This window comes from Salvia hispanica, chromosome 2 (genome assembly GCF_029641045.1).
Source record: "Salvia hispanica isolate PSC_SH4W2 chromosome 2, Shi_PSC_v1, whole genome shotgun sequence".
Lineage (NCBI taxonomy): Eukaryota > Viridiplantae > Streptophyta > Magnoliopsida > Lamiales > Lamiaceae > Salvia > Salvia hispanica.
Genome location: NC_142693.1, coordinates 32,084,159 through 32,097,565, shown reverse-complemented (window position 1 = coordinate 32,097,565; position 13,407 = coordinate 32,084,159). Strand labels below are relative to the sequence as shown.

At 31.2% G+C, this 13,407-nt stretch overlaps 1 protein-coding gene across 2 annotated transcripts; it reads right to left on the bottom strand.

Moving 5' to 3' along the window:
• Positions 1-237: 237 nt before the first annotated feature.
• On the bottom strand, positions 238-3,607 carry LOC125202437 (protein TIFY 6B-like). Of its 2 annotated transcripts, none has more exons than XR_007173113.2 (7): positions 3,302-3,607; positions 1,946-2,139; positions 1,543-1,748; positions 1,373-1,463; positions 957-1,281; positions 734-860; positions 238-499 (listed from the first exon to the last, which is right to left on the bottom strand). XR_007173113.2 is itself a non-coding variant. In XM_048100865.2 (7 exons), the coding sequence occupies exons 1-7, from the start codon at positions 3,363-3,365 to the stop codon at positions 379-381; spliced, it is 1,062 nt and encodes a 353-aa protein (XP_047956822.1). In that variant the 5' UTR covers positions 3,366-3,607; the 3' UTR covers positions 238-378. The 2 variants fall into 2 exon arrangements, 1 of the variants encoding a protein (XP_047956822.1); XM_048100865.2 differs by having other exon boundaries at positions 800-860.
• Positions 3,608-13,407: the final 9,800 nt, after the last annotated feature.

The following is a 13,407-nucleotide window of genomic DNA, read 5'->3' as shown; positions in this document are numbered from 1 at the left end:
GAATCAATTGGTAAAACATCTCTCCCTAAATAAAAATCAAGTAAAGTGTAATAGTACTAGTACTGTTTACATTTAAGTTTTCTGAAAATCCATATTAAGCTCAAGAGTATTGATAATAATAACTCTTCCATTTTTGTTGCAAAACTTAAGATTTATACAATGTGATGCTGATTATAAGACTACTACATTCTTTAAACAATTCAGTAAAAAAAATGTAACTACAAGACTACAGCAATGTTTAACAGACAAAAAACATAATATATAAATTCATAGTACTAATAAACAAAGGTATAACACAAGCTGAAACTGGAATTCTGTTTTATCTTGCATCTTAATTATCTCTATAACTTATTTGCAGCTTCTGCTAAAACCATCCCCTCAATTGGCTGCTGGTACTGGACAAGACCCCGACGAGTTCATCGACAAGCTCGGCCCGCCTGATCCGGCCGCCCCGTAATCTCCAGACTGACAGTCACCATAAGGTGAAACACTGATGACCCTACAATAGTGAGAGCAAGTCTTTTTAGACTAAACAGATCACTCTGCAACATTTAAATCAAAAAAATTGCAGATTTTGAACGTCTAGCTAAGCAGAAGAGTGCGTTTACGTGCAATATGGAATGACGATAGGAAAGGAATGGAAATTTAATGTTTCATTTAAAGGCATATGCACAAAGAAAGCGTGTCTCGTATCATGAAAACGAAGACTAGACATTTGGACTCGAGCACTAACCACTTTACCGATTGAATTTCCCAGCCAATAAATGCAATCTAAGTTCAAATGAGGCTAGAGATCTACCTCTCCTTGCGCTTCTCCAAGAACCGGGCTAGAGATTTTCTGCGAAACTGAGGCACAGTGTCTGAAAACAACACGACGAGGAAAAAGATATTTAATGCCTACGAAGATTATAGAAGTAAGATAACAACAAAAACACAAAAACGGCTAAGAAAAGTACCTGCTGATATGAAGCTTACAGATCCTGGAGGAGTAACTGTTTTCAGAGGCTCAGCATTGATAGGAGGCGACATACGAGATCCAGATGGCCTAGCAGCGCTCGCCTCAGTCCTCAGAGCAGCCCATCCCAGAGACGGGGAGGTGCTAACAGGGGTCACTGGGATGGGGCTGGAAAGGCGTGGCGTGGTTGCATAGGGCTGGCTTATGGTTAGCCTCTCGGGAACTGAAGATCTAGGAACGGCCGCCTGAATGTGAGATGCGGAAGGGGTGGCCGCCTTAGGAGTCACCGGTGGTGCATTTCCAGCCAATAGCATAATAGCTTGAGCCTAAACCCATCGATGAACAATGTTATAGGCTTATAGTAAGTGGACTAATGAGGTAGTCAGTGATAACAGAGGAAACAAGCATGTTCTGTACCTTCTCGGGAGAAATGTTGTCGAAGACACAGACTGAGCCGTTGTAGAAGATGGTCAACTGAGCCGGCGCGTTGGAGATCTTGGGTGAGTTCCTACACAATTTTAGCCTCATAGTTTAATCATCACCTCTCTTGATAAGGTTTTTGGTTCCTAATTTTCACGAAAAGGTACCTGAAATCAGTGGTTCCAACGACAGCGCTGTTGGAAGGCTTGGCCATTGGGACTACGGCCATGGGAGGAGCATAGGGCTGGTGGTGAGCCACACCCGGTGAAGTGGTGGTGATTGGACGACGGATGTTGTGTGATTCTCCATGCTGAGTCGGGTAATTTGTCACCGTGTAACGGACCCCACCTTGCTTCTCAACAGCATTGCTTTTCTGCACATCAAAATGGATCAACAAAAGGGATCCAAATCAATCAATAATCAAAAGTAATCACAACCAATTAAGCAAATAAATCAAACAAAAGGGATCCAAATCAATCCAACAACCAACTAAACCAATCAAAGAAACAAAACAGTTAAATAAGTGTCATCTAATTCATGAAAAGCAACAAAAGGAGGGCCATAACCAACCTGTGAGGCAGGAAACTGGCTGTGACTAGACTCGAAAACATCAGTAGTCAAGGTAACCAAACCAGATGATGCAAGAGAGTTGAAACCAGTCTTAGGTTGCTTATCTTCTTGACCACCTTGGAAAGACAAGAGATTAGGAAGGGCAGAGCCCTTGTTTGAGAATGACCACTGCATTGGTAAGCTTCTCACAGGAGCTACAACACAATGAATGAATATGAGATGAAAATATGAGTCAAGAATGGCTGAATATAGGGAACAGAAGCAATAGATTTTCTAGGTAAGAGAGGCCTTATTTAAGGACTTAATCACCTAATGATTAACAACTAATAAGTAATTTGGTGAAGTGTAGTTTCAAAAAAGCTGCATAAAAAATCACTCAGCTGCAGCCCTCTTACTATTTTAATCTAATAATAGCTAGGAATCCAAGATTAAATTAAATTAAAAATTTAAACTTGCAGCTGTATAAAAGGGGTGTGAACATAAACATTTTTATTAAAGGGAAGGGTTAATGGATTCTGCATCTCATGCAGATTATAATAAAGTTATTATTGTACTAGAGGAAAATAAATAAAGAATATGGCGTTCCATCTAGTCAAACAGTTCAAATAGACAACCTATTTTTTGGAATAATCAAAAAATTATTTTGAGTATTTTATTCCTCTTTTAAAGAGGTGGCAGGAATACAATATTTCAGCATGTGGGTGGGGGTGGTGAGTGGTGACTTCTTGGAGAGCACAACTTATATTAATTTAATTATAATAACAATCTCTATATAATAATGAAGGGGCTCACGAGATGCATGTTAGCATTGAACAAGTCTAAAACACAAGAAAGTGGAATATGAATAAAAAATTGTGAGAGATTTAAAAATTAAAAACAGGAGGAAGACTTGCACAATTAAGACCACAACCAATAAAAATACTATAGTGTAGTAGTTCTTATTTTAATACCCATTTTGATGATTTCTCACGAAACGTGAAGAATCCACCTCCCACATCATGACATAAAGAATAGCAATATTTAATTTAGCTACAGTTGACAGCTGGTGGCATGCCAAAAAAACTTATAACTAAATAATTTCTTTTTAAAAAGAAATGGTCCCTTTATCCTTACAAAAATAATCATTCTTGGATTACCATGTTGCACCCTCTAGTTGTTGTTTGCACTTTGCAATAAAGAAGAGATGAACTTATAAGAATGCAAAAATGATATAAAGCCATATGCAAATTTTCAATTCAAACATAATAAATAAATAAATAAAAAAGTTTCCTTTTTTACAAGCTTCATAGATTCTCATCTTCAAACAATCAAGAAACTAAAAAATTCTACAAAAAAACAAAAGAAAAGAATGATTACCAGCATCAATTATTTCATCAGGAAGCTCCTGTTTCACAGACAAGCCCATGAAATCTCTCTCCATCTTCAAATTACAGCAGAAATCAAGAAAAAGATCACTTTTTTATTATTGCAAAACCTGTGATTCTTGGAAATCAACCAGAGAAGGGGAAGGGTTAGAATTTTGGCAGTGAAGAGTGACAAAGGGCTGTTTGTTTGTTTGCTGCGGATGGCTTTTCTCTCTCGTGAATGAGAGAGAAATTGAATATTTGAGGATTTGAGAGAGAGAGAGAGAGAGAGGGTGTAGAACTGTTGAGGCTTTGGATTAGATGTGTAATGTAATAACTGTATATCATATACAGAGGTGTGATTGTGACGTTTTTCTGAATTTTATAATGTTAAACACTGCTTCTCGTGGTAATACTAATATACCGGCAACCTCCGGTCATCCAACATAGACTTTTTGTGAACCAAGAATTTTAGTATTTTAATTTTTATTTGGTGAGATAATAGTTTTTAGAAGTAGAGTAGGAGTATATTTTATAGTGGAGATATTATTATTTTAATTCGGTTAATATTTTAAAATCAGGATATTGGAGAACGGAATACTTAAATGGGGGGTAATTACTGTTATGAAGTCAATGCTAACGTATAAGATTAATAGTTTATGAGAATGAAAAAGATTAATTAGCTTTACGTTTATTATCTTCATCCACATGAAAAATAATTTTAGTAATAAACGATATGAGTTTTATCGTAAAATTAATCAAAACAAGTGAGTAATTGAGATACGAAGTGGTTGAAGTATTAATACTGAAAAATGTGACCTACATCGGATAGAGTTGCTACAGATAAATAAAGAGATAACGGTGGACGACCTAAAATGATAAAACATGACTATTTTTCGTAGAACGAAAGTAGTAATTTGCTAAGAGAACTATTAAACGTAAATCGCAGATACATATGGTTAAACATGCGATTTTTTAAATTTTTATACACAAAAATCAAATGTAAAAGGTAAATATTTTTACAAGATAATGGTTGTAACCAAAGCCAAAAGATAAGATCAGTAGTCCTCAATAAAGTAGATGTATGTAAGTGTGGCGTGATTGGTTAAAGCATAAATCGTAAAACTCGTGACATACGCAAAGACGGCGTGATTGGCCAAAGAATGAAATATAAAACTCGTGTTTTTATCACGAGTAGTATGTTTATCATAGAATCATGCAATCTATCCGAAAGGCCACTAACATTTTCATCATGATCAAAAGTTATCTGTCATCAGCAATGAGTCAGAAAATAATTTACTCTCATAAATATCCTCTTTTCAAAGTGCGATGTGGAGTAATACATTTGTAAAAATAATTTATTTAAACATAAGGTAGAATACTAAATACTCTTTTCGTCTCACTCTAAATGACACATAAATTATAATCATTTTTGAAATGTCTCACTTTAAATAATACTACATTTTTTACTATAAAAACATCACTCTATCTATTTTTTTTTTATCTCTTTTACTTTATTTCTCTACTTTATTCACAGAACAACATTATATAAAATCGTATGCCGAATTAAAAATACTCCACTTTCTGGGACCGAGGAATTAGTACTATATACTTGCAACTAAATGAGAGGAAGTAGGACTATATACTTGCAACTAAATGTGTCAAAACTTGCTAGTTGATGTCCAAATAAAAGATTACTATTTGATGATTTTTTTGACCATTTCAACCACAATTAGATTCGACCTTTCTTTAATTGAACAATTTTCGTTAATATTATAATTAGCATAAAGAAGAATATTTTTAAAGTGCCATCTTTTTAACCACTACCAAATTCCATAATTTAGATAAATTATGTTTTAAATTTTATGAAGAGTATCAGAACAAATTTTCAAATCATAAATTTTTAGATTTTTTTTTTTCAGCGCTATAAAAAACTATAGTAGGAGTACTACTAAAAAATTAAAGTTCTAAAATATACTGAAATTTGTAAAATAATTAAATACGGAATAAATACATAGGCAACCGGCTAAAGGAGTAGCTGTGATAAAACAAACACCACGTGAGACAACATGTTCCGTGAATCACGCTTTTAATGCCACGTGGTGAAAACGTGACAATTCTCGTGCACATTTATACTCCCGCAACCCACCTGATTATTATCCGCCACATCTCAAAACTGGATATGATAGCGTGACCGTTTGGTGACACGTAGTAGCCCCTCTTCTCCAAGTGTCACAAATATATTGGGCCTTCACTTGAACGTTAACCAATCTTCCTATCCTGTTTAATAATCTTACTTAGTGCTAAAGCAATTATGTTTACTAATAATAAATTTATTAAGTTAGTGGGACACATAAAATGTACTACTACTAATATTTATTTAATTAAAATAAGTTCTCTAAGATTAATAAACTTTGACGACTTTCATCTCATAATTACTTCAATGAGTTATTAACCTCAATATATGTGTTTCACATTTGAAGAAAAAATATCTCTTCTTACATAAGCATTGAAAGTTTGAAACTATTGTTATAGTATTAGGAAACTCAAATTAAATCCAATGGATAAGACTATATGGAAAAAGTCAAATTAGCTCTAAATTAGGTGATGTTATAAATATTTAATTTTATGCATTTCCAATATGTGAAAAATGAAAACTAGTGTTAAGTGGTTAGTGAATGTTCTAATTGGATACGTCTTTTCCACTTTATTTATTTAGTCATGTGAAGCATGATCTTATGTGAATAAAGAAGGGTCCCACTTCTAGTGGTCCTTTGTGAGTTTTTTAAATTGGTTTTAATAGTGCCATGGTCTTTAAATCTTTATTAGTTATTACTACAAAAATATTGTGAAAAACTAATAATTTTGAATTGACATAACACCAAGATTTTTGATTTATTATTGTTTGCTTTACATCTTTCATTCAAAAGCTAGAGTATCTTTCTAAACAGCTGTACAAAATTATGGGAGTAGTTAACTAACTAAAAAGGATGTTAGTAACAAGCTTTAAGTATCAACAATGGTGTTAAGCATTGAGCACTTCATGTAGTGTGCAAGCACTTTGTATAATGTGCAGATCAATAAAATATACAGATCAATTTTTTAAATAAGAATTGAATTGGCATTAATACTATACCATGTAATAAACTTGTAGTGTATGTGTAAATTTATGTGTTATTTATATCAACGTGTAACTTTTTATTTCAATTATATAATTTATATTTAATTATAATTTATTGTTTATTTGTAATTTAATTTAATCGGAATATATAAACCATAATGAAATTGAAAATGGTATGTAAAACCTATGAATAAAAGTGTAAGTAAATACTTCCTCCGTTCCGGAATATGAGTCTTATTTATATGGTACGAGTTTTAAGAAATGTAAAGAAAAGTGTGATTAATACATTAATGGAATATGGGTCTCGCTTACATATAGTATAAGTTTTATACTACTATAATATAATGTGAGCGAAATAAGTTGGTGACTTGGTGGAATGTGGGGCATACTTATCATTTGTGATAAAAGTAAAATAGAACTCTTATTGTGGGACAAACCGAAATGGAAAAATAGGACTCTTATTGTAGGATGGAGGGAGTATATTTCCAGTGTCGAGGCCTGTGGGTAGGGATGTCAATCGGGCCGGCCCATCGGGTTTCGGGCTGGCCCTACTCGGGTTGCGGGTTAATCGGGTTGTGATTTTTTTCGAGTTATAAAAGTTCAACCCTAACCCTAAAAGCTCGGATTTCGGGCTAGCCCAACGGGTTAATCAGGTTACTACCGATAAGATTAACATGCGATCAATCAAATAAATAATGATGAAAATTAGTTATATTCGTAAAGTATAAAATATTTAATTATGATAACTTTGAGATATATGCTTAAACTCAATCATAAACATGATAAAATACTAATTTTTGAGATATTTCGTGAAATTTTAATGCATGTTTTAGGAATTTAAATATTTTAAAGTGAATTTGAAGTTTTTAATTATTTATTAATTATTATATTATTAAAGATTTAATATATAATTTTTATATTTAATACTACAATATTGAAAGGTATTTTTTTAGTTATTTTTACTCTAAAATTAATCAATGAAGTGTCGAATTAGAAGTACGAAAATAGAATAATATAAACTTTATCGGGTTTTCGGGCTAGCCCATCGGGTTTTCGGGTCCGACCCTAACGGGTCGCGGGTTAATCGGGTGCGGGCTAATCGGGTTTTAATTTTATCGAGCTAGAAATTTCTAGCCCTAACCCTACAAATTTGACGGGCTATTCAGACCAGCCCACGGGCTACGGGCTACATTGACATCCCTACTTGTGGGCATGGAATTAAAGTGCTTATAAGTACCAGTGCATGATTTATGAATAGTAATACTTATTACTCCAAGATTTATGAATAGTTTTGAGATGCATTTATAATTTGAAGATTTTTATGAATTTAAATTAACTTTTGTAAATTTATAAAATCCTCGAGCTAGCCTATCTCGCTCGGAACGAAGTTGAATTCGATCAAATGTCAAACAATGTGATATCCCACAATCTTATTGAATCTCTAAATATTTATATATAAATAAATGATAAATTACAGGAGTATTTAAAATTCGGATACTAATCAAATTTGTCTAGTTGGAATCCATAGTTTGTCCGAATGAACTAGGCTGATTCAAATTTAAAAATTAGTTCCAAATTAAATACTGTAGCAAATTAAAGAAGTCATCACCCATGACGAAAAAAGCACAGAAAAATGAAATAAATATATGAAGCTTTAGGTCAACGTACAATAATTGAAGATATATCCAATGTAAACCGCTCTCCAACCCACAGAAATAATCAATATAAAATACTAGTAATGAGTATTTAGCAAGAGAACCCCGCATAGTTAATTTACTTATGATTATGAATTTAATATTTGATTTTTTTAGTTGGGGAAGGGGGGACAGCATTTTTTAGCACAAATGACGTTCATTGCTTGGATGCTTGGTAATAAACGATTTAATACTTGTTTAGGCTAATATCAACTAATAGGCCCAAAGTCAACTTTTGATTTTTTAATATAGTTTGGTATTTATTTCATATAAAATGTTTAGATAATAGTATTAAAATTTTATTATCATGATACTTTTATTTACTACTCCTGTATTTTTCGAATTTTCCATGCTTTAATTATTTCAATATTAAATAATCGCACGCCTATCGAATTTTAATACCCTAGAACTACTCCAACCATAACAATATCCATAGGCACCAAGTTGAAATAGAAAATTAAATCAAATGTATTTTTGGCTATATTTATAAATATCACCATCAAAACTAGATAATTGTCGAATGTATATTTTATATAAAGATAACTTTCAATATTAAGTCATAGCTATATCACCCTGTATTCCGACATACGAAGAAGAAGATAAGACTTGTTAGCTCCGCATATTAATTATAAGATTTTTTTTTTTATAATATGAAAAGTATAATAACATTACGAACTATACAATGTAGTACATATGAATAATATATAAGAAGACGATGGAATATCCATATCACAATTGTCAAGTTGCTTGATAGTAGTACAATTTTATTTGAAAATTGCTTTTATTTGGGGAAATAATTAAGTAGTTAACATAAATAAATTTGATAGATGAGAGCGACAATTGCTAGAAAGAGATAAGAAGGCATGTGATTGGCGGATCGGAATTAAAATCTGTTTTTGCGGTTTGGTCCCAATATTCTAAGGTATTACTATATTTTACCACAATTGATGACGTCACGGATGATATATTAAGCTTTCTACTTTAAGCACGATACATGAACGTGTCACGTCTGTTTCTTATATTAGCAATATTTATAGATTTACTTCAATCATGCCACTTAACTAAATGATAATACTATAGGATATTTTGGCTAAAGGATTATGTGATTTTGATACTACACGTTTCATTTTATTACTCAAATCTAATGGTCTATTGTTTAATCTGTCACTCATGGAGTATTTACTATATATTGGAGTAATGATCCAATTCAAATCCACCTATTTACACACACGTAATGTAGGTTGGGAAATGCCAAAAAATCAAATTATATTGGTTTGGGTTTGATTTTGTTGGCTAAGATTGGTAAGTAAATTAAAAAATTATGCAAAAAAACACAATATATGTCTCAAAATCACGACCCACTTTTATTATATATGGGTGAAACTCGTTCTTACTCGCAAGAGGAACATGATTTAAGATTTTATAATTACTTAAAAATTTAAAATTTGAAATTTGAAAACAACAAAACATATTTTTAATTCACATATATAAGCATGTGGTCCCTTAATTTTACACTTCGCCATGATCAAGATTTTTATAAAATATTTCAAACAAAATGTTATAATATGCTTATGTGAAAATAATCCTCGACTCTTGAGCATCATTCTCGTTTAATCCACATTTTCATTAAAACCAAATTAAACATATAAAATAAAAAAATAAATATAAAAGAGTGATATTCACATATGATACTCATGATAGACGTATGTAATTCTATTACATTTCTCTCTCTTTATATATAATGTTAATGCTGTCAATAGTAGATTATGAGGTATAGAATTGAATTAGATTTATAAAATAAATAATTTTAAACATGAAATAAATTAGAGTGATGCTCACAAATAGTCCTAATTAAATTAACATAATGTAAGTACTTAACATATATGCAAATGTGGAGTGCATGAAAATTTTAAAACGTAATCGACTATTCTTTAAAAAAGATTATGATATTTTATCACCTACCTAAACATTGCTTGAAATATTAAAAGTACTACCTCAAGTCCTCAACACATAAGTTTCTTTAGTAATATTGAAATGGCTCATTTTGAATATTTTTGTGGCTGGATAAATAATCTATATAACCAACCGCATATCATTGAATTTTTTTAGTGGCTAGTATATTTTGAAAACTCTAAAAATGCACTCATGTACACTCATAAAAGAACGTAAAATTAAATATTGACTATGGTGAGAATCTTAATTATAGTACTATTTATAGCTTTAATTAGCCTTAAGCATAAGTTAAAACTCAACATATATGTATATGCAATAGATCCAATATGGAGTATTATTTTATTCTCGTGTTTTCTTGTCACACATGCGTGGTCCTCAATTGGAAAATGTGACAAATTATTTTTCTAAAAATGATTCTACATGTGTGGTTGGTAATTGCAACTGTTTTATTAAATAATGAAGAGTGATTAAGAAATCGATAGCAACAAAGGATGTGTCCATGTCTCTGCCATAAAATATGCCTTTCAAGGACATTGAAAATAATTTTATAGTGAAATTTTAAAATAATTTTTATTAGAAAGTTATTTTAGTAGTATCATATTATTGTATATTAAATCTATATGAATCTTTGGACAGCTCGACGACTTTTTATTTAATTCAAAATATTTAAGTGGTTGATAAAATCAACGCGGAAGGGCATGTGTGCATGTTCTACAAAGCAATAAAATGTTTTGGTTTTTAAATTATGAATGAGACATTTTATTTAATTTGTAAATTAAATGTCTTATTAGTTATTAATAATCATATAATTGGGATTTAATTTGGGGCACTCTGAGTGGCATTTTATGTGTTTGATTAAACATTTTGCTTTTTTATTTAGGGAGACCGAGAGTTACAACCAATAAACTATTGGAGCTCACGAGGAGTTCAACTGATAATCATGTTTCTTGGAGACTTTGTAAACGGACGCAAGTTTTAATGCAAAATTGATAGAAGAAATATTAAAAGAGAAGTGAACAATTATTATTGAAATATAGAGTCTACTTCATTAGAGAGAAAACTTATCAAAAATAGTAGTAGACTAATTTAAAGGAACTAACCAAAATCGAAAAAAGTATACTACAGTGTGAAGACAAAGGACAGAAGGTATATGCAAATCAGATCTGATTAACTGTCTAGAACGCTAATAGAATGACGCTAATTAAGAAATTAAACAACATCTAGTATGCTTATACATAGAGTTCGAATGTTCGATTAATACTCTTAAAACACGATTTACAATACTAACGCTTCTCGCAAATCAATTACAACTACCCAATGTGTACTAATAATGAGTTACGAAATCTCAGCATTTTCTTATACAACAATGCAATGCATACATGCAACATATAATCATTGTTACTTACATATATAGTCGTTAATTAAAAATAAAGAGGGAATATCTGTTATAGTCCACGAACTTTGCCAAAGTATCATTTTAGGTCCGTGAACTTTGATAATATCATTTGAGGTCTGTCAACTATGAGTTAATATCATTCGAAGTACTTTTTTACTATTTCCATGATTTTTTGGACAAAAATACCCTCAATACCTTGAATGATACATATTTTTAAATAACTTATCACATACTCATATTTTTCGACGAATTTTCTAAATATAATTTGGCCTTTAATATTATCACTTAATTTCGTGACATGCAAGAAAAGTTTCTTCAACATTTTATAATTAAAGAATTTTAAAATATTTTTGAGGTATGGATACTCGTAAAACATCAAGGTCACGGTCAATAGACTATACTTGAATGTTGATATATTATTTAAAAATAATATCAATATATCAATATTCAAGTATCATTTATTGACTGTGACATTAAATTTTACGAGTATTCATATCTTAAAAATATTTTAAAAATTTTTAATTATAAAAAGTTGAAGAAGGAACTTTTCTTGCATGTCACAAAAGTGATAATATTGAAGGTTAAATCATATTTATAAAATTCGTCAAAAACATAGAGTAAAGATATTTATAAAAAATATGAGTATATGATAAAGTTTATTAAAATACCCTTCAAGGTATTGAGGGTATTTTCGTCCACAAAAATTTGGAAATAATAAAAAAGTACTCCAAATGATATTAACTCATAATTGATGGACCTAAAATGATATTTTCAAAGTTCACGGACATAAAATGATACTTTGACAAAGTTCGTGAACCAAAAAAGATGTTCCCTCAAATTTTTTTTATCCATATCTATCTAGTATGTGAGTAATCTTCTCGGATCATCACCATCGTCTACAATGTGATATCCTTGTTTTCATATAACGTAATCAATATAATAGATCAACTTACATAAATTGAATGAAAGTATTGAACGTGTCATGAGTTTATTCACCCATACCAAAAAATATCTCATCCAAAATGGATATAGGAGTATTTAATTTTTGTATGAAGGTTTAGGTAAATAGATGCGCTTTGCTATTAACGTTATTTTGGAATTCGGCCTAACCGCCTAATTCAACGATTAAACTATGGCACAACATCATCCCATCATTTTCAACTCAATAAATAATGAATCTTGCCTTAATTTTAAATTGCATCTAGGAAGTAACATTTGTTATGTAAAGTTGTCTTTAACGTGGTGTTAGTTTATAGCTAATGACAAAAACAATATTTCAGCTATACATGTCATGTTGCTTCTGAATTGTTGTTTTCTTAACTAATACTATTATAAATTGTACTTATTCATTCATAGTTAATTCAAACAATTTTGACTTATTTAAATGTAGTTGAAAGTATCAAAATAGGCTAGATCACCGATGGGCCAGACAACATTTTGGGCCTAATATCAACCCGGAATCTCACTAGCGGGCTCGAGCCGACCCATAAAGACCGGTTAGTCGAGGTGTGCTAAGGGATAGTTTAGGTTCAAGCTCCTCCATTGGGTCCAATGGGCTAGTTTATATGGACTTTGCAAATGGTGTGTCGCAACTTTTTTTATTTTATTACATGTTGTAATAAAAAAATCTTGATAACTTAAAAAGAAAGACGTGGATATCAGTACTATTTTGAAACGAAAGTAAGATCAAAGATAATCAACTGATTGCAATTAAAGAATCTCGGTAGAAAAAGTAATAATCGAATCAAATGGACTATTCTTCTATCTTTATCCCAATTTTCGTTATTATATTATCTCCCATAAAATAATTGACTTCCCCTTTCCCCACCATTAATAGTCGTATACATACAAATTTAAGATTTCATCTGGAATATTATGACTTAATTTCCATTACTCCTCGAATAGAAAGTCATGCAATGTTTATTAGATTCCTTTTTATATAACATTAGGGTCGT

Coding starts and splice junctions, on each gene's coding strand:
- LOC125202437 (XM_048100865.2), bottom strand. CDS start 3,365: ATGGAGAGAGATTTCATGGGCTTGTCTGTGAAACAGGAGCTTCCTGAT. Junction 861..956: donor TGTAAGCTTCATATCAGCAG/GTACTTTTCTTA, acceptor TGTTGTTTTCAG/ACACTGTGCCTCAGTTTCGC. Junction 500..799: donor TTGGAGAAGCGCAAGGAGAG/GTAGATCTCTAG, acceptor TCACTATTGTAG/GGTCATCAGTGTTTCACCTT.